The following is a 22363-nucleotide window of genomic DNA, read 5'->3' on the forward strand; positions in this document are numbered from 1 at the left end:
ATATTCAAAATAAGATCATTAAATGAAATCTAGTTTGGTTACGCTATCATGAGCGCAACACAAGGTTGCTACAATTCTAAATAAGATGTTAAAAGCAAACTGAAATCAAATACACACAATTTAAAGGCCTACTGAAACCCACTACTACCGACCACGCAGTCTAAAAGTTTATATATCAATGATGAAATCTTAACATTGCAACACATGCCAATACGGCCGGGTTAACTTATAAAGTGCAATTTTAAATTTCCCGCTAAACTTCCGGTTGAAAACGTCTATATATGATGACGTATGCGCGTGACGTCAATCGTTGAAACGGAAGTATTGGTACACCATTGAATCCAATACAAAAAAGCTCTGTTTTCATCTCAAAATTCCACAGTATTCTGGACATCTGTGTTGGTGAATCTTTTGCAATTTGTTTAATGAACAATGAAGACTGCAAAGAAGAAAGTTGTAGGTGGGATCGGTGTATTAGCGGCTGGCTGTAGCAACACAACCAGGAGGACTTTGACTTGGATAGCAGACGCGCTAGCCGACGCTAGCCGCCGACCGCCCGGATTATCGGGTGAAGTCCTTCGTCCTTCCGTCGATCGCTGGAACGCAGGTGAGCACGGGTGTTGATGAGCAGATGAGGGCTGGCTGGCGTAGGTGGAGAGATAATGTTTTTATCATAGCTCTGTGAGGTCCCGTTGCTAAGTTAGCTTCAATGGCGTCGTTAGCAACAGCATTGTTAAGCTTCGCCAAGCTGGCAATTTTTAACCATGTATTCACATGTCCATGGTTTAATAGTATTGTTGATCTTCTGTCTATCCTTCCAGTCAGGGATTTATTTATTTTGTTTCTATCTGCATTTGAGCCCGATGCTATCACGTTAGCTCAGTAGCTAAAGAGCTTCGCCGATATATTGTCGTGGAGAAAAAAGTCACTGTGAATGTCCATTTCGCGTTCTCAACTCTCATTTTCAAGAGGATATAGTATCCCAGGTGGTTTAAAATACAAATCCGTGTTCCACAATAGAAAAAGGAGAAAGTGTGGAATCCAATGAACCCTTGTATCTAAGTTACGGTCAGAGCGAAAAAAGATACGTCCTGCACTGCACTGTAGTCCTTCACTCTCACTTTCCTCATCCACAAATCTTTCATCCTCGCTCAAATTAATGGGGTAATCGTCGCTTTCTTGGTCCGAATCTCTCTCGCTGCTGGTGTAAACAATGGGAAAATGTGAGGAGTCCTTTCTCCGGTGACGTCACGCTACTTCATCTCAAAATTCAAAATTCAAAATTCAAAAAAGCAAGGCTTTTTTTTATCAGCGACCAAAAGTTGCGACCTTTATCGTCGTTGTTCTCTACTAAATCCTTTCAGCAAAAATATGGCAATATCGCGAAATGATCAAGTATGACACATAGAATGGATCTGCTATCCCCGTTTAAAAAATTTTTAAATCATTTCAGTAGGCCTTTAAAGATTGATCAATACCTATTTAAATTTAGTAATACATAAATATGATTTATCAAAATATAAAAGAAACATACCTGAACAGAACGCTCATGATGGTTACACCAAAAAGTAACGCTATGAATCACGTTTTTCCAAGTTTTTGGGGCATTTTTATGCTATTTCCAAGCATCTCCTTTTTATTATCGTTGATTTTAAATCGTCAAACTAATGCATATTATATATGCATGCCCTAGTAAACAACAACAAAAGTCATATTTATTTTGATTGTTACATTTTGAAGTACATTTGTGCAGGTGGGTGCGAATGTACCCATTACCAGAGCTGCTGTACACATATATACCCATCACTTAAACCTGCCAGTGTCAGATTGTTATTCATAGTGAACGATATGATATGAACGATACAACACAAATATATTTGTGTGTGGGGGAACCTAAAAAAAAGAATGGGAAAAATATCGATCTCATCATGCTTGTAGCGATCCGATACGGAAACTCTTTGGTATCAATAATGTCGACGCTGGGATAGGACGCGCAAGTCCTATTTCCCGCCCACCAACCGGAGCGACATAGACAACATGGCGGCGTCCTGCAAAGCAGACCAATCGCCAGAACTGTCGACGCCGTTGAAGATACCGAAGACAGAGGCGCCTTCCCCCGAGTCGGAGGATTTGAGTGACAGTAACCAATACCACTCCGACCCCTCCACACCCAACCGCTTCTCGCCTTTGAACGTGGGCTGCGGGGCTGCCGGTCGGACAGCGGCCTCCTCCTCCTCCAACAGCTACACGGCTTGCCGGGGGATGTCGTGGACGCCGTCCGAAACGAACGCGCTCATCGCGGTTTGGGGCAACGAGCGGCTGACGGAGGCCAAGATGCAGCAGTTGGAGGTCGCGGGCACCATGTTCACCGGCAAGGCGCCCGGCCCTGCCATGTACGAGCGGGTGTCCAGAGCTTTGTCGGAGCTGGGCTACGAGAGGACGCCGTCTCAGTGCCGGGAGAGGATGAAGGTACACACGTAAACGTCCATCGACCATCAGCGTCATACTATAAGGCAGTGTTTTTCAACCACCAGTATGAGTATGCCGCTAGATACAGTCTGGTGTGCCGTGGGAGATTACCTAATTTCACCTATTTGGGTTAAAAATATTTTTTGCAAACCAATATTTATAATCTGCATATTATGTGTTGTTGTTGAGTGTCTGTGCTGTCTAGAGCTCGGCAGAGTAACCATGTAATACTCTTCCATATCAGTAGGTGGCAGCATTGATTGATTGATTGAAACTTGTATTAGTGGATTGCACAGTACAGTTCATATTCCGTACAATTTACCACTAAATGGTAACACACGAATAAGTTTTTGAACTTGTTTCGGGGTCCACGTAAATCAATTCATGGTATAAATATATACTATCAGCATAATACAGTCATCACACAAGTTAATCATCAGAGTATATACATTGAATTATTAACATTATTTACAATCCGGGGGGTTCGGACGGGGGATAGCAGGTAGCTAATTGCTTTGTAGATGTCCGAAACAGCGGACATCTAAACATCAGGTAAAAAGGTGTCTAATGCTTAAACCAAAAATAAACAAAAGGTGAGTGCCCCTAAGAAAAGGCATTCAAGCTTAGGGAAGGCTATGCAGAACAAAACTGAACTGGATACAAAGTAAACAAAAACAGAATGCTGGACGACAGCAAAGACTTACTGTGGAGCAAAAACGGCGTCCACAATGTGCATCCAAATATGACATTAAAGGTGAGTGCCCCTAAGAAAAGTCATTGAAGCTTAGGGAAGGCTATGCAGAACGAAACTAAAACTGAACTGGCTACAAAGTAAACAAAAACAGAATGCTGGACGACAGCAAAGACTTACTGTGGAGCAAAGACGGCGTCCACAATGTGCATCCAAACATGACATGACAATCAACAATGTACCCGCAAAGGAGGTTAAAAAAAACAACTGAAATATTCTCGATTGCTAAAACAAAGTAAATGCGGGAATTATCGCCCATAGGAAGACATGAAACTGCTACAGGAAAATACAAAAAAAAGAGAAAAAAGCCACCAAAATAGGAGCGCAAGACAAGAACTAAAACACTATGCACAGGAAAACAACAAAGCACTCAAAATAAGTCATGATTTGATGTGACAGTACACCTACTTTGAGACAAGAGTTATAAGGATGCATGGTTGGTTATGGTTTAAAGCAGTGGTTCTTAACCTGGGTTCGATCGAACCCTAGGGGTTCGGTCGAACCCTAGGGGTTCGGTGAGTCGGCCTCAGGGGTTTGGCAGAGCCTCCGCCGCAGCGGTCAAGACACACCAGACTCATGAATTGATTAACGTGGACCCCGACTTAATTAAACAAGTTGAAAAACTTATTCGGGTGTTACCATTTAGTGGTCAATTGTACGGAATATGTACTGTACTGTGTAATCTACTAATAAAAGTTTAATTCAATCAATTGTGTAAATAAAAACTTCTCCCTATCGGCGTATCTGTACTGTAAAGTTTAAATTGGAATGACAATAAAAAAAAAAGTCTAAGTATTATGGATACCCCCAAACAATGTTCCCTCTAATTTTCCATCTGATTTGCAAGTGTGTAATTCGTTGTGAGTTCATGCACTGTGTTGGTTTTGTTCTTTGAACAAGGTGATGTTCATGCACGGTTCATGTTGTGCACTAGTAAAAAAAAAACATGACTTTGTCTTGAATTTGAAAAAAAAAAAACAACAAAAAACATTTTATTTGTCACTAAAGAAGGGTTCGGTGAATGTGCATATGAAACTGGTGGGGTTCGGTACCTCCAACAAGGTTAAGAACCACTGGTTTAAAGTCTTTTACAACAATTGCGACAACGACTTTTTACTGTCAACTGAGTTTAGTTTTTTAATGATTTCTGCTGGTGGTGTGCCTCTGGATTTTTTCAACGCAAAAAATGTGCATTGGCCAAAAAAAGGTTGAAAAACGCTGCTATAAGGAATACGACAACCAGTTGAGCTTTAACATACACGTTGAATGATGGCAGTAGCACAGAGGACATATATTTACACGGGCCTGCCATGATGGCACTAAATTATTTGTAGGAGGGTAGAGTAGCCATACAATGTGATCAGGTACTGTTTATTTCTGTTCTATGAACTTTTTTCACCAAGTACCACCTCAGAGAAAATTTAGCTCTCCAAGTACCACCATAATGACCAAGATCAAAATGCAGTAGCATAGTAGGCTTAAGCATTCATTAAAAGTAGACATTATTTATTATTGATAGTTTTGGCCACTGTAGCCTTACACACAATTTAAAAAATAATACTGTGTTTTGAATATAGGAGAAAAAAAACAGTACTGTACTTCAATCGAGTGATTCTTTGGCATACCACTTGATATATCCTGTGTATCACAGTTTGAGAATATTTTCTTTAGTGAAATATGACTCAAGTAAAAAATAATTTCACGAGTTCAGAAAAATATTTACTTAAGCGCTGACTACTAACTGGTAAGTAGCTCCTATAGGACTGGGCCATATATCGAGTGTGTAAGATATATCGATATATTTTTAAACAAGATATGAATTAAGAAAATATCAATATAATTTATTTCACGTTAAAATTACCAAACGCCGCTTATTTGTTGCGTTCCTTGTTCCCCCCCTGACTGAACTTCTCACCCTATCTCTAAGGGAGATGCCAGGCACCCTTCTGAGGAAACTCATTTCGGCCGCTTGTATCCGTGATCTTATTCTTTCGGTCATGACCCACACTTCATGACCATAGGTGAGAGTAGGAATGTAGATAGCTCGGTAGACCGAGAGCTTTGCCTTCTGGCTCAGCTTTCGTTTCGTCACAACAGTGCGGCAGAGTGACTGCAATGCTGCTCCGATTCTCCGGCTGATTTCCTTCTCCATCTTTCCCTCACTCGTGAACAAGACCCCGAGATACTTAAACTCCTCCACCTGGGACAGAGTCTCGTCCTCTACCTGGACTGTACAAACCATCGGTTTCCTGCTGAGAACCATGGCCTCAGATTTGGAGATGCTGATCCTCATTCCAGCCGCTGAACACTCGGCTGCTGAAGGTCACGAAACGAAGGTGCCATCAGGACCACATCATCTGCAAACAGCAGTGACGCAACCTTTAAGAATGGGTGAATGAAATAAGTAGAAGAGTTAGGAGAGCGACTGGCGAATGTGTCCAGTTGTGTCCTGAAGAAATACGAATAAAGCAACCAAATTGTCATGAATTAACGGCCTTGTCAGTCTGACCCGAAAGCGGAGCTTAGCCGACCCATTGTCGGGTAAAGTGAAGGGTGTTACCCCAGACGAAAACATCGGTCCTGGAGGGAACGTCTTCACTGCGCTCCTCACCTACCCCTGCGCTCCTCGACCGTAGTCTGGGACTGGGAGCCGAACAGCAGGAAAGGTGTACTTGAGACTGTTATATGATTGGCTGTTAACGTGTCCCTGCCATTGCTCAGTGACACTTCCTGTTTCCTGCATTCCCAAAGTGCGAGTGGCTTCATGAAAAAAAACGTTCTTCATATTTTCTGGTTCATTCTGACTAAAAAACATAAATATATCCAATATTTTATCGACCGCCTTTTATATTAATATTGATTGTGTCTATCGTGATATATATTAGTATCGTATTGTCGGCCCAGCCCTAGGTTCTCAACATGTTCTGATGAATAAACTAATTCATTAATGAGGTATATTCCATTTAACACTAACAATTATTTGCTTTGTCACTTATGCCAAATTATATTAAAATCAAATAGCTTAGCATATTCTGATGTACAAAACCCAAAACCAGAGAAGTTGGTGTGTTGTGTAAATCGTAAATAAGAACAGAATACAATGATTTGCAAATCCTTTTCAACCTATATTCAATTGGAATACACTGCAAAGACAAGATAATTAACGTTGGAACTGGTAAAATTTGTTATTTTTTGCAAATATTAGCTCACTTGGAATTTGATGCCTGCAACATGTTTAAAAAAAGTTGGCACAAGTGGCAAAAAAGACTGGGGAATGCTCATCAAACACTTATTTGGAACATCCCACAGGTGAGCAGGCTAATTGGGGAACAGATGGGTGCCATGATTGTGTTTAAAAGCAGCTTCCATGAAATGCTCAGTCATTTACAAACAAGGGTGGGGCGAGTGTCACAACTTTGTGAGCAAATTGTCGAACAGTTTAGGAACAACATTTCTCAACGAGCTATTGCAAGGAATTTAGGGATTTCACCATCTACGGTCTGTAATATCAGCAAAAGGTTCAGAGAATCTGGAGAAACCACTGCATGTAAGCAATGATATTACGGACCTTCGATCCCTCAGGTGGTACTGCATCATAAAGTGACATCCGTGTGTAAAGGATATCACCACATGGGCTCAGGGACACTTCAGAAAACCACTGTCAGTTACTATAGTTAGTCGCTACACCTGTAAGTGCAAGTAAAAACTCTGTTATGCAAAGCGAAAGCTATTTATCAACAACATCCAGAAATGCTGCCGGCTGTGCTGAGCCCGAGCTCATCTAAGATGAACTGATGCAAAGTGGAAAAGTGTTCTGTGTTCTGACAAGTCCACATTTCAAATTGTTTTTGGAAACTGTGGACGTTGTGTCCTCCGGACCAAAGAGGAAAAGAACCATCCAGATTGTTCTAGGTGCAAAGTTTAAAAGCCAGCATCTGTGATGGTATGGGGGTGTATTAGTGCCCAAGGCATGGGTAACTTACACATCTGTGAAGGCACCATTAACGCTGAAAGGGACATACAGCTTTTGGAGCAACAAATGTTGCCATCCAAGCAACGTTATGATGGACGGCCCTGCTTATTTCAGCAAGAAAATGCCAAGCCACGTGTTATAACAGCGTGGCTTCACAGTAAAATAGTGTGGGTACTAGACTGGCCTGCCTGTAGTCCAGACCTGTCTCCCATTGAAAATGTGTGGCGCATTGTGAAGCGTCAAATACCGCAATAGAGACCCTGGACTGTTGAACTAAAGCTGTACATCTAGCAAGAATGGGAAAGAATTCCACCTGAAAAGCTTCAAAAATTGGTTTCCTCAGTTCCCAAACGTTTACTGAGTGTTGTTAAAAGGAAAGGCCATGTAACACAGTGGTAAAATTGCCCCTGTGCCAACTTTTTTGCAATGTGTTGCTGCCATTAAGTTCTAAGTTAATGATTGTTTGAAGAAAAAAAATTACGTTTCTCAGTTCGAACATTAAATATCTTGTCTTTGCAGTGTATTCAATTGAATATAAGTTGAAAAGGATTTGCAAATCATTGTATTCTGTTTTTATTTACGAATTACACAATGTGCCAACTTCACTGGTTTTGGGTTTTGTACATGGAAGCACACATTTCTGTCTCTACAGGTTCATGTTTATAATCTCTTATCTGCTCTCTATTGTGTGCAGAGGAGCGATTGCAATACATCCATCCATCCATTTTCTACCGCTTGTCCCTCTCGTGGTCGCAGTCAGCTACATTAGTGCATGTTTATGCACTAATCCACATTTACATTTCAATATCTTTCTTAAAAGTCAAAATCAAGATGTGTCATTTAATTCCGTAAGCGATACAGAAGGCCGAGGATGAAGTTGTAGTGTGCAACATTAGAAAAGGCTTGATCAATAAAAAACGCACATGCAAATGCTGTCCGTTCAAAATGCAGTTGTAGAGGAGGGCGAACATTGCAGTTAGATAGGCTGTGCACGTGTTTGTGCTGTACTTACTGTTGGATATCTTTCTTCTCTTGTCACACAGACACTGAGGCGCTGCTACAGCCGCGTGAAAGAGCATGGCATCGGCAAGAGGAAGAGCAGCTACACTATAGAGCAGCTAGAGAAGGTATTTGGTCAGGGAGGCTGGGACCCCCAGACTTGTGCCCCAGTCCTGATCAACAGTAGTGGACTCTACCAGGACATGGAGTCTGATAGCAGCACCGTAGAAGATTACTCCCAAGAGGATTGGTGTAACCAAGTGCTGGACTCTGCATTCCAGGAGGTAGACATGAACAGTGGTGAGTTTTTAGTGAGATTGTGACAAAGAGGCAGGTAACTGTGGACTAAAATCTCATTTTCTTTGTTCTGTCTAGAAAAAATACAGGTGCCAAAAAACAAAGCTCTTCGGATTCAAGCTGAGCTGTCAGCACGAACCCAGTAAGTCAAAATTGGCGCAGTTTGCAAGTTGTGAATCACCAAATCATACTACAGTATTTAAAACAAGGTTAACTGCTTTCGGCGGATCCCACTCTAATTATGCACATGCACAAGCGCAACACAGCCGATTGTGATGTCATCACTCCTCCACAGTTACATTTCAAAAACGTTATTAAAAGTCAAAATAAAGGTGTAAACGCGACCATGCAGAGATACAATTGACATGCTGTCATGTTAATAAGATTAATATTATTGTTTGGCAGGGGTGTCCCAATAGATCTTTTTCACATCCGATAGAATACCATTAATGGAGCATTTAGCACTGGCCGATATGGACTCAGTACAATATCAGCATAAATCATCATACTTTTAATAGTTTGTAGTGTGCAATATTAGAAAAGGCTTGATCAATGAAATGACTAAACCATATGAAAAACGCTAACCTATTTATTATTGATCGTCTGTATTGGTCCTATGCTGTCTTTAAGTTGAAATGGAGCGGCAATTGGTTTTTGAACACCTAATGACTACAGTTGTTCATCAAAATAAATTACGATGATAATGCAGTAAGTTGAATTATGCGGATGCTTTTACGTTTCTCCTTTGGAGACTGAAAAATACCACCAATCGCTATAAACTATATTTAAGGTGAAGTTAAGTTGCCATGAACAAACTACTCTTTGCATTTAACATTAGTGACACAAATCCTAACATGGAAGATATAGCATGTCAACATGGATAACACCAGCTAGCTAACGAAGATCAGAAGCACGGAAATAATGTTATATTTTACTTTAACACTGGAATACAGTTACAATTGGCAGCAAACTAAACAAGTCATCAAATGAACACTTCAACAACTGTAACACTCATTGACAACTTGTAAAAAAAAAAAAAAGTTTCTAAAACATGTTAAGATTCAGTTTTGAGCTCCTGCCTAATTGTATTTATTTTTAAAATCGTACTTTTTATCAATTATTTGTTTTGTGTGACGTCACGCTACTTCCGGTATAGGCAAGGCTTTTTTTATCAGCGACCAAAAGTTGCGAACTTTATCGTCGTTGTTCTCTACTAAATCCTTTCAGCAAAAATATGGCAATATCGCAAAATGATCAAGTATGACACATAGAATGGATCTGCTATCCCCGTTTCAATAAAAAAAATTCATTTCAGAAGGCCTTTAATGTTACAGTAGATTGTATTAAGAACTGTACCTTATCATTTATTTACAAATAATTCAGGTATTTTAAGTTATCTTAAATGCATGGACTCCACTTTCATCATGCTCTATTATATTGTTTAAAAATGGATTGTTTAGCTGACAAGTCATTTTTTTCTTCTTTTAAATAAAAACCTTTTAAAATGACACATTTATATTTTTGACTTAAGTTTTCATACAAAAGCTGTCCATTCAAAATGCCGGCCCTTGCCTAATGCCGTTACACCTCTTTGTGGGATCTTTTGTTTTGGACCTCTATTCCATGGGATTATTTGCGGGCAAACAAACGTTTGTTCCACATGTTTTGGTCCTCGGCAAATAAAACCTGGTAATGAAAGAAAACAAAGCAAGTCATTAATGTGATGTTTCTTTTCCTTCTTTGCAGAAAAATGGAATTTATGCAGACGTTGATTCGTATCCTAGATTCAGTGCACCTGAAATGGGAGCACTTTCAGTCTTGGACTGAGTTTTCTCGGCTGCACCTCTCTAACAAGCTGGCCATTTTTGGCATTGGCTATAACACTCGCTGGCGAGAGGACGTCCGTTATCATAATGCGGAGATAAGCTCACAGGTGCCGCTGGGAAAGAGGCTTCGAGAATACTTCAACCCTGAGAAGCCTGAGGGCAAAATTATTATGAACAAAGTTCAAAAGATGAACTGGAAAAATGTCTACTACAAGTACTTGGACATTACCATCAGCGAGGCACGTTGCCTAGAGCTGCATATGGAAGTAGACTGGATCCCCGTGGCTCTGTCCAGGGAAGCAGTGTGTAGCATGCGGACATACCACTACCTCCTACCTGGGGACATCCCTAAGGCATATGGACTATACGCTATTGGTTTTGAGGAGGCATCATCTGACCAGGATGATATTAAAAACTGTAGCTTACCTCAGTGTGACTCTGAGAATTGGGCAGAAGGAGCAGGGGATTGTGAGAGCACTAGAACCAAAGTCACTTACTGCTACCTTGGCATAGCTGAAGATAGGAACATACAACAGTGTGTCCTCCAACATTTTCAGGGTTCGAGCAAGCACTACGTCCAAGGTGAGCCCTCCTCTGTGACTTGCTTCCTTCAAGAGAACCGCCAAGACGGCGTCACAGATGACTCAATGAAAGACGAAGACCCCATTCGTTGTTTGGCCATTTACATAAAATTCATAGAAGTGGATTTGGACTTCTTATCTGCAGGGTCGCTGGTGGAGTGCCTAGAAACTGCTATTGGTTATTCTTTAAAATACAACAACAAGGAAGCATTTTAACTGTCTCACAGGTTGTGAAACACTTACTTTGTGCCCAAAGGTTTTGGCAATGACTCAAATTTGGTGTTTCAGTAACATTGCCACTTTAGCTGTTAAACCATAGGCACATATGACACACAGAAATGGACCGCACTTCATAGTGCAACTTTCTTCTTTGTTTGGAGGCTGGTTTCACCTTAGGAATTCATAGTACTATGTGCCTAAGTTCATAGTATTAGCCACAAAGTCAGCAAATTATTCTTATAAAATGATGTTATAATTGCCAAATACAATCAAAAGTATTTTTTCAGTTTTACCAAAAACGGTAATAGCACAAGATCTGGTTTGGACTGTAAACCGGTCGGTACAATTCCATTAAACGCAAGACTGAGATATCTCCATTCGCCCTCGCCAAATCTAATATGGCGCGGACATCAACGTACTGTATGTATGTTGATGGCTTCAACCCCTGCTGTTTATTTTCATGACTAAGTGGGTGGTTTTATGCCGACCCCTAATTGCGTGTACGTCATTGGAAAGTTTAGTTAGTTGAGATATAAATCATTTGAAGTTTCAATCGTAAGTGCAGGTTTTGTGAGCACTAATGTTAGACCGGTTGCAAACATTAACATGATTGTTACTCAAAGTACAGTCGTCCCTCATTTATCGCGGTTAATTGGTACCAGATATGACAGTGGAAAACAAATTTCAGCGAAGTAGAATTATTATTAATAAATCAAATATTTGATACTTGGAGCATAACAAAACTGTTTGCGACCTTCTAAATATGTGTTTTTAACATAATTACAGCCCTCTAAACATTAAATAACACCTTTACTATAATTTAACCCAATATAGTTTGTACTGAATTTGTACAGTACTTAACTATAGCCCAGAGGATCCTTCAAGCGTCATTGCTATGGTTGTCACCCGGCCACGACTTGGAAATACTTCTTCACATCCTGGGTAATACTTCTAAGTTAGAACTGCACCTCCATGTGCTGAAACCATGGGCCTAAATTCTTCTGCAAAAACTTTGCCCACTTGACAGATGGAGCTACGATCTTTAGCTGTGATTTTAGCAATTCGTGTCTGCTTTCAAGCCCAAGCTCTGTTATTGATGTCGAAGATGAAGTGCATCAAGAGTTCATCACTACTTTGGTCGAACATCTGCTGATCTCACATTGTGGTCTTGTTAGCTCAAAGTGCTGCGCCGGCTCTGATGCTATGTCCAGCTGTTGTCGTTTGACCAATATGGAGATGTAATTGGTGAGTCAGGAGTTGGGGGGGCGGAGGGGAAAGTCCATCAAAAAGTTGTTCCGTCAAAAGTTTGTCAACTTTAGATTGTTGCGGTGAAGATACAGTAGCGCCAACATGAGCAGCCGTGTTGTCGTTAGCATTGTCACCCTTAACTCGGAAACGGAAGTCCCGCTTGGTGAATAGCTTAATCAATCCGCCACAACATATTTAGGCCAAAAAAACATGTGGAATATGTTTTAAAAAATGAAGCGAAATGTAGTGTCCCAACTGTAATCCAAAAGCAAATCAACGTCCGAAAGGACAAGGTTCAGTTACATTGACTGTTCCTGTGAATGTAAACATATAATCCACATTCATAAACACAGATTGACCCCTGCTGCACATTTCCATCATTCTTGTCAGAAGCGCACGTTTTCCACATATAAAGAATTCAAAGATTCTTTATTGTTCATTTTGTCTATACATGCAAGACATACGGAAGACTCGAGCTACGTTTCTCTCTCACCCTGTACTCTGGAGCTAATTTCCAAGCTCAGGGAGAGTAGCCATCCAGTCCACACGCACCGCCAAACAGTTTGTCATTTCCAAGACCAGAAAAGGAAAAATTACATTTTAAAGAGACATCATATTGTCTTCATAAAACAAACATACACACAATTCAAGTCCAGATAGGGAACAATATGGTGTTTACTGACTTTGTACTTCAATGAAGTCCCCAAGAATGACAACAGTCCTTAGTGATCTGTGACCTTATTGATTGCAAATTCAGTTATCTTGGATGCATTAGCCACATCATGCTACCTATAAAACTCTGAACTTTGACCCAATAGACAACTGTTGACCCCCTCTGCCATTAACTCCTTTGTAGTACCAGTCCCTATGCTAACATACGTAGCTCGAGGCAATTACATCTAATCCTAATGATGATTTATAAAGTGAAGGACCAATATGTATGTCACATTTGAAAGCGGTTGCACAATACAGAAGATATGTGATGTAAATTAGATACATTTGGCTTTCATTAGATTTGAATATTATCATCATATCGTGATAATGCATGTTGTTGACACAATTTAGCTATGTCCCGCAGGTTTGACTGCGACAAGCGAACAAAGGCATCCTCAACACATGGTGCCCTTGCTAGCGAGCACAGTACAAAATTGTTTCTAAATCTCTAATACTCTCATTCATGGTGGCAAATAACCTTTGTTTCTTCCAAGTGTCTCTCTGAAGGACAAGGAATAGCTGAGCATGCCACACTACACACCATAGTAGGTCACAGAAAAGCACGGTAATATTGACAGTAACAATACCAAGTTTAGTATTAGTATTGGTTTGACCAATACCGCCTCTGTAACTACTTGAAACTGGATACGGTATATACCCACATTTGTAGTACTACCCAAAACTAATAAGTATCCCAACAACAGCACATAAAGTGTTTGTTACATTTTAACAGAAGTGTTGATAGAACAATGTTACAACAGAAAGTAGTTGACAGTAAATTAGCAATTAGATTAATAATAGTTTAAAAAACAACAACCGGAAAATACACAAGATATTATCGCATTTGTCAGCGTTTAGGAGCCTTTATAACCCCTTTTTGAAATGATTCTATTACTATTGCTGTATTATATATTGTGATTTATATCGTTATTGCAGAGGCTGCAATATATTTCATGATATGGATTTTGAAGTTACATCGCCCATCCTTAATCCCATTTTGATTTCCAGTCCCTGTCACACAAATCACGACATTAGAAGGCTTGAACATGTTTCAGTTTTATACGAAAAAACAACATACAACATTTTCTAAGTTGATTGTAAAATACTTAATTGTGCAATATTTACCCTCCTGATCTTCTGTAGTTGATTCATAATTTTGGGGAATTGAAGAAGCACTAAATTTGAGTCCATCGCCAAACTTTTTTCGTAATGAGTCCTGCTTCCGCTCACATTAAAATTGATTTGTTATTACTGTCGCTCTTAACACACAATCTATAATGATGCACAATATAGCTACATTTGTTGTCGATGAAAACAGAAATTGTTAAGTTATTTAATGTGTAACGAATGTCAATCAAATGTGCACTACTTCAATGTCTGCTGCTTGTGGTGTGAATGTGTGTGTTTGGGTGGTGACTTCAGACTATGTGTCTACCTCAGTGAGCAAGGCAACAAAGGGACCATAACAGATATCAACAATATTTTAGGACTGCCTCTAACTTGACTGATGGACCGTCATGAAAAGTGCATAGGAGTTGTTGCTTTCTGGGGTTTAATTCAATGTACATGTATACTGTAAGTCATTTTCAATTAGACACACTTGCACAAACGTTTTGTTAAATTGATTTTAATTTTTTTGATAATTTAGAATTTCTTTACCTCTGAGGAACTGTTGATTACTCTGATTTTTAAGCCTACTTTCTTGTCAATCAATCAAAGTTTACTTATATAGCCCTAAATCACGCTTGTCTCAAAGGGCTGCACAAGCCACAACGACATCCTCGTCTCAGATCCCACATCAGGGCAAGAAAAAAGTCAACCCAGTGGGATGACAATGAGAAACCTTATGGTCTGAACCTCTGCTCTGATGGCCTCTTGCTGCATGGAGATAGGAGTTCAGAACATTCAGAAGTATTCTCCAATCCCATTATAACAATGATGTTTAAGAAACAACATGAAATCAATTCATTGTTGGATTTTCCTATAGTTGATCATGGAAAGCAGTGGTTGCCAACCTTTCTTAAGACCACGGACCACATAATGGACGGTAATCTATTTCTATTTATGTATTTATTATGTTTAGTCGACATTACCATTGAGGACAGTTCTGCATAGTTTAATTTTAAACCAAAATGAGCAAACCCAACAAAGAATGTCAATTTAAGTTTAATTTTCAACAGTGATCCCAAGAGCTCAACTTTGACCCTGGAGTAAAATAAATGTATTTTTCAAATGACCGTCCTTTTCTTTTCAAAATTCATATGCATATATGTAAAAATGCAACATGTGTCTAGTTTGTTTAATCATTGTTATATACAATATACCTGATGTATATATACTGTGTGCGTGTCTGTATATATGTATAGTATACACAATATATGAACACACAGTATGTCGCATTAAATAAAGAAATTAAACAATATGAAGCATTCCAGATTTTGAAAAGGTGCAATGTTTGTCTGTTTTGCCATACAGTACAGTACATTAAATGTCTGCGGTGTTCAATTCCATTGGTTCACGCCTTGTTTTATTTTGTAATCGTCACAAATTTGATAAAAAATAATAAACAGAGACCTGACTTTGTCTCGCGTTTTTAGCCAACGATATCTACGCTGTGCTGTTCATATGATGATAGATGTCACAGGAGTTAGTGAGGAATAGTGTCTTTGTTAGGGAACCTACAACCATCATGGTGAACATTTGGGGTCGTAGGTTACTCGAATGACCAGCGGGCGGCAGTAGAGAGCCATAAAAATATGTACAGTAACTGCCTGAAATGTCCCAATTATTGACACAGGCAGACACACATTTCACGTGTATCATTCTTACATTTTGAAATATACTGTGTCCCTAATGTCTGGACACTGGAAATAAAGATTATATTGTGTGTGTGTGAGTTTTTTTTTTTTTAGCACAATTATTATATATATATATATATATATATATATATATATATATATATATATATATATATATATATATATATATATATATATATATATATATATATATATAGCGCTTTTCTACCTTCAAGGTACTCAAAGCGCTTTGACACTATTTCCACATTCACACACTGATGGCGGGAGCTGCCCTGCAAGGCCCTAACCATGACCCATCAGGAGCAAGGGTGAAGTGTCTTGCTCAGGGACCCAAGGGATGTAACTAGGTTGGTAAAAGGTGGGGATCAAACCAGGAACCCTCAGATTGCTGGCACGGCCACTCTCCCAACTGCGCCACGCCGTCCCCTATTATATATATATATATATATATATATATATATATATATATATATATATATATATATATATATATATATATATATATATATATATATATATATATATATATATATATACATAATTTACATAATGTAAATATTATTCATAGTATACATTTGTATAAATATTTGATTACATTTAATATACTTTATATTATTCATAATACTTATGAAATTTGTAAAAATATAGAATAATTTTTGGATTTAATGTTTTTATTTTAATTTTTTTTTAAATTCTGGTACAATGTTTTTATGTCATATGATCAGACTTTAGGGACACCCTGTACAACTGTAACAAAAATCAAAAGATGTGGGGAACATTTAGATATCTTTCATTTTCTAAATGAAAGGGGGGGAAAAACCCTGATTGTCAGCTGTGGGTTATTAGCACCAACATTTCTACTTTGTCTCATTATATTACACCTGTTTGCTCTTTTGTTCCACTTTTTATGTCTGTTTTTAATTACAAGTGTTTTTGTTTGTTTTTATTGTATTTTTAGAATGTTAGAAAATTAGCTGCCGGTCCCAAATGGCCCCAATGCCGCACTTATGGCACCGCTAATATAATGTAACAAATAAAATATAGTACAATTAATTATTTTTATATATTAATTGATTTGTAAAAAGTATTTATTGAAGAATTACCTTCCAGTAATTGCAGTTTTGTAATGTTTTATTAAATAAAAAAAAAGAACATTAACCGTAATTACAGAATAAGCAATTTTATATTTTGTATTTTGTTCCCTTAATGAACCCTAACCCAACCATGACATTAAAAGTGAAGTATTATTATATATTATTATTATATACAACCTTGTTTTACATAACTAAGCTGTACATCACCTGTACAGCTTTGATATATTAAAATTTAATTTATGAAGTGAATTTCCATTGCACGTTAAGTAATAACCATTTCCTGAGAAGGTAAAAATTAAGTCTTATTTTTTGTTGTCAAAAAGAAGAAGGAGTTTTAGTGTTCAGCGTGGGGTTAAGCAGGGACACACATTTATAACATCCACTTGTAATTTAAAGAGCGTTGTTATGATGGATATTTCTTAAACACATTTACATAAACACTAGCACGCCTTCAAAGAAAGGAGAAAACTCTTCATTGTTATTACTCTGGTAATGGACTCCCTGGATAAGCTCCTCCCGCTCATCTCATCGTGTAATGTCTAGTTATTGTGGAGCATTAAATATTCTCCCACACTGTTAGGACCAGTACAATATCTGTAATCCTTTTTTGAATTATTGTCCTAATGATTTGCAGTCCAACTCAGGAAAATCTGCATTTACTTTGTGATATTGAAAACTACGAGAAATAAAGTCGGGGAAATTATTTATTCCCGTGCTGACTTTTTAATTTATTTATATACAAAGATATAAACAGTATAATTTTAATGATTTGTTTAAACATGGAGAAATTTCAGGGAAAAAAATGAATATATAGGTTATTATTTAAACTGCACATCAGTTTTTGTTTCGAAAAGGTACGACAAAACCAAATTATACAAAAACAGAAGCGAAAAAAGTTCTAATTAATCCTTTCCAGACACCCAAAAATATTGAAACAAAACCCGTTATTGAAAATTATTTGGGTTTTACATGCAACAAAACAGTGCAAAATATATGTAAATCCATCCATCCATTTTCTACCGCTTGTCCCTTTTGGGGTGGCGAAGGGTGCTGGAGCCTATCGCAGCTGCATTCGGGCGGAAGGCGGCGTACACCCTGGAAAAGTAAAAAAATGAATGAAATGTTTAAATTAACATTTAGAAGAAGGAGGATCTTCATTGTCATTTCACATGTACAACACATTTCATTTTCAGCACAAACCCATTCAAGAGCAGACACACATTGTACAGAAACGCTAATGGGCGCCACTTACAGCACCCTTTAAGGTGGAGAAAAGGTCGATCTCAGTCTGGGGTGAGGAAAAAAAATCGATAGCAAAGCACATATCTATATTGCAACATACGACTCAAGACTTGCAACGAGGGGGGACGGGGCAGGCATCCGGCCCGCAGCTGCCAGCCACAAGGGGCGCTGCTCTGTTTTCCGTCTACCACGTGGGGTGAAGTGCGAAGACCGTGGGATAGGGTTGAGGTATCCATTTTCCGTGGATGCATGCATGTGTAAGCCTGCGGGGTGTCTCTGTTTAACATCATTTTTACATTTATTGAAGACTTTTGTGGAATTCAATAGTTTTGCAAACCTTCTTTGTCAAAGTGCTGGCCTTTGCCATTTTTTGGCCCCATGCTGGATTATTTTGACAGTCATACGTGGTAAAAATAGAAACTAAGTCGTCAACCAATGATAACTAGGGCTGAGTGATACTACAAATGTTGGTATTGATCCGATATCAAGTAAATACAGGACACGTACACTACCGTTCAAAAGTTTGGGGTCACATTGAAATGTCCTTATTTTTGAAGGAAAAGCACTGTACTTTTCAATGACGATAACTTTAAACTAGTCTTAACTTTAAAGAAATACACTCTATACATTGCTAATGTGGTAAATGACTATTCTAGCTGCAAATGTCTGGTTTTTGGTGCAATATCTACATAGGTGTATAGAGGCCCATTTCCAGCAACTATCACTCCAGTGTTCTAATGGTACAATGTGTTTGCTCATTGGCTCAGAAGGCTAATTGATGATTAGAAAACCCTTGTGCAATCATGTTCACACATATGAAAACAGTTTAGCTCGCAACAGAAGCTACAAAACTGACCTTCCTTTGAGCAGATTGAGTTTCTGGAGCATCACATTTGTGGGGTCAATTAAACGCTCAAAATGGCCAGAAAAAGAGAACTTTCATCTGAAACTCGACAGTCTATTCTTGTTCTTAGAAATGAAGGCTATTCCACAAAATTGTTTGGGTGACCCCAAACTTTTGAACGGTAGTGTATGTGTCATAATGGCTGTTGTGATGTGCCTAGCATGTTGTGTGCTTGTCATCTTCCGCTTTTAGCTTTCACTGATGGCTAGCAGATATGTAAAAGGGGTAGCAGAGTATATAAGTATGCCCTTGCCAGTATATAGTCTCCCCAGCAACAAGCCTTAGGTAGAGTCACCCCATGGCGACACATGGATACTGAGCACCTTACGGCTTCAGGCAGAGGTCGTCTAGCAGACTCCCAGTCGTGGGTCAAATGGCCTCACAGCCTTGTGAGTACTAGGGATAGTTTAAGGCTCGAGGAAGCAACCCCACTGAAATGTTGGAGTGAAGCCCTACAGTTGAGCTTACGGCAGCTTGTGCATCTAGGTTCATCTCCAGTCGTCTTGTCTTTGTCTTGCCATTGGACCAAGATGGGCTTGGACAAGGGATTGTGGATTATACTAGACAAGTTCTCCCCACTTTAAAGTAATTCACGTGCAAGTCCTGACAGTTGTAGTGGTTGAGTTTCAACTAAGCCCTGTGGTGATAGGCGAGTGGCGAAGCAGTATGTGTGGATCCACTGGCAGCTGTAGTTGCAGACCTACGCACAGGCGACTACGGGCATTGGGTCGCTTTTCACTGACCAAAGCAGTAGTAGGGTTCAGCAGCCCCCTGAGTAAATTAGCAGCCCTCACCTCCGTAGTCTGAGGAAGGGGTCATAAAAGGTGCCCTAAACATTGCCTGCTTCACATGACCTGGGCCAACACAGGGCAGGAATCCGTTTCATGTGGTTGAAATATAAAATAATACAAAATAAACAAGGTGACACCACTCACTATAGGAACGTGGAAAGTTAGAACACTCCAAGACAACTCCGAAGCAAACCAACTGGGCAGACGTACTGCACTACCTGCACTTGAACTCACCGGTACAACATTGACATCGCTGCAATTTCGGAGGCCACGTCTATCAGAGGAGGTCCAGCTTTCAGAGAGCAATGGTGGTTACACGTTTTTCTGGAGTGGTTGAAGCGCTGCTGATAAATGTGAATCTGGTGTTGGTTTTGCTATCAAGACCAAGTTGATACACACCATGTCTAGCCTACCAAAGGGCATCAATGACAGACTCATGACAATACAGCTTTCCACCGGAAAGGATCAGCAGGCATTCCTAAAACAGGCATATGGTCCGACCAATCCAGAAGACATCAAAAATAAATTCCACCAGGACCTGGACTCGACAATATCAAGCGTCCCCAAGGAGACAAACTTCTTGTCTTAAGAGACTTCCATGCCAGAGTTGGAACGGACCATCAAACATGGGATGGTGTCATTGGTAAACATCCATCCATCCATTTACCGCTTGTCCCCTACAGGGTAGCGGGGGGTGCTGGAGCCTATCTCAGCTGCATTTGGGCGGTATAGGCAGGGTACACCCTGACAACACAGATAGACAGACAACATTCACACTCACATTCACACACTAGGGCCAATTTAGTGTTGCCAATCAACCTATCCCCAGGTGCATGTTTTTAGAGGTTGGAGGAAGCCCGATTACCCGGAGGGAACCCACGCAGTCACGGGGAGAACATGCAAACTCCACACAGAAAGATCCCGAGCCCAGGATCGAACCCAAGACCTTCATGTAGTGGTCTTCTACTGCTCAAAACTTGCATGCCACATGGACTATTGATCACCAACACTCTTCCGACAGGGCACACATCACAGGTCCACCTTGATGCATCCAAGATCAAAACACTGGCATTTGATGGACTACGTCATTACCAGGAAGTCAGATCAATAGGATGTTCTTGTCTCTAAGGCTTTCTGTGGTGCTGAGTTCTGGACTGACCACAGGCTTGTTATGTCAGAGCTGAAACTGCACCTCCAGGTTAAACGTCGACCATAAGGGAGGAAGGCTCCCAAGAAAATTGATGTCTCTGAACTGAAGCTAGACGACAAAGCTTCTCAACTTGTCAATGACCTGAAGACGGAACTCGATGACCAAAACTACAGCCACCTTAAAGTTGAGGAAGCTTGGGCACTTTTCAGAGACACTGTTCATTTATCTTCCCTCAGTATCTTAGGTCAAAAGACCCAGAAGAACCAGGACTGGTTTGATGAAAATAACCAGGCAATACAGGACATGGTTTCTGCAAAAAATCAAGCTATTTTTAGCGCACCAACAAGACCCACGTTCAATCAGTAAGAAGGCGCCAGAGAGTTGAGACAGAACTACACAACATGCAAGACACCTGGCTCAGCAATAAAGCCGAGGAAATGCAGAAGTTTGTTGATATGCATGACCCTAAACGCTTTTACGACTTGTTAAAAGGTCTCTGTGGACCTCAGCCTTCCAACTCACCTCCTCTTCTTAGCTCAAATGGTGATATGCTAATCACGAAACGTGGGAACATTTTGGAGCGTTGGGCCGAGCACTTCAACACAGTTCTCAACCGTCCATCATTCATAAATGATGAAGCCATAAACCGGCTTACGCAGGTCAAAATCAACACAGAGCTTGACTGTCCACCATCTATCTCTAAAGTTGAAAAAGCAATCAAGCAACTGTCCAGTGGTGAAGTCCCAGGAGCTGATGCCATCCCTGCATAAATCTACACGTCTGGTGGTCCCAGTCTGTCTCTAAAGTTACACAAGCTTTTAATTTCTGTCTGGACAATAGGCAAACTTCCACAGGAATTCAAGGATGCTTCCATTGTGCACCTGTGCAAGCGCAAAGGCAACCAACAATGTTGCGATAATCATCGCTATATTTCACTTCTTTGCATAGCTAGGAAAATACTGGCCAGACTGCTTCTCAACAGGCTTATTTTGCATCTAGAAGAAGACCTTCTTCCCAAAAGCGGATGTGGTTTCCGTTTTGGCCGAGGTACTGTTGGTATTGTGTTTGCTGCCTATAAGTTACAAGAAAAGTGCCAAGAACAGGATCTATTGTCACGTTTTTAGACCTTACCAAGGCTTTTGACACTTTTAGCCGTGGGGGTTTGTGGAAGATCATGGCCAAGTTTAAGATGCCCAAAAACTTTCATCTGCATTACTCTTCAATTTCATGACGGGATGATGGCCCACATGCTCGATGGTGGTAAAGCATCTCCAGACTTTCCTGTT

General features: G+C 39.8%; 1 protein-coding gene across 2 annotated transcripts; it reads left to right on the forward strand.

Annotated features, from left to right (window-relative positions):
- Positions 1-2013: 2013 nt before the first annotated feature.
- On the forward strand, positions 2014-15908 carry LOC133650719 (myb/SANT-like DNA-binding domain-containing protein 2). Of its 2 annotated transcripts, XM_062048305.1 has the most exons (5): positions 2022-2469; positions 8237-8320; positions 8393-8492; positions 8568-8631; positions 10236-15908. In XM_062048305.1, exons 1-5 carry the CDS (start codon positions 2038-2040, stop codon positions 11110-11112), a joined length of 1557 nt encoding a protein of 518 aa, XP_061904289.1. In that variant the 5' UTR covers positions 2022-2037; the 3' UTR covers positions 11113-15908. The 2 variants fall into 2 exon arrangements, with proteins under 2 accessions (XP_061904290.1, XP_061904289.1); XM_062048306.1 differs by having other exon boundaries at positions 2014-2469; positions 8237-8492.
- Positions 15909-22363: the final 6455 nt, after the last annotated feature.

Source organism: Entelurus aequoreus, linkage group LG05 (genome assembly GCF_033978785.1).
Source record: "Entelurus aequoreus isolate RoL-2023_Sb linkage group LG05, RoL_Eaeq_v1.1, whole genome shotgun sequence".
Classification (NCBI taxonomy): Eukaryota; Metazoa; Chordata; class Actinopteri; order Syngnathiformes; family Syngnathidae; genus Entelurus; species Entelurus aequoreus.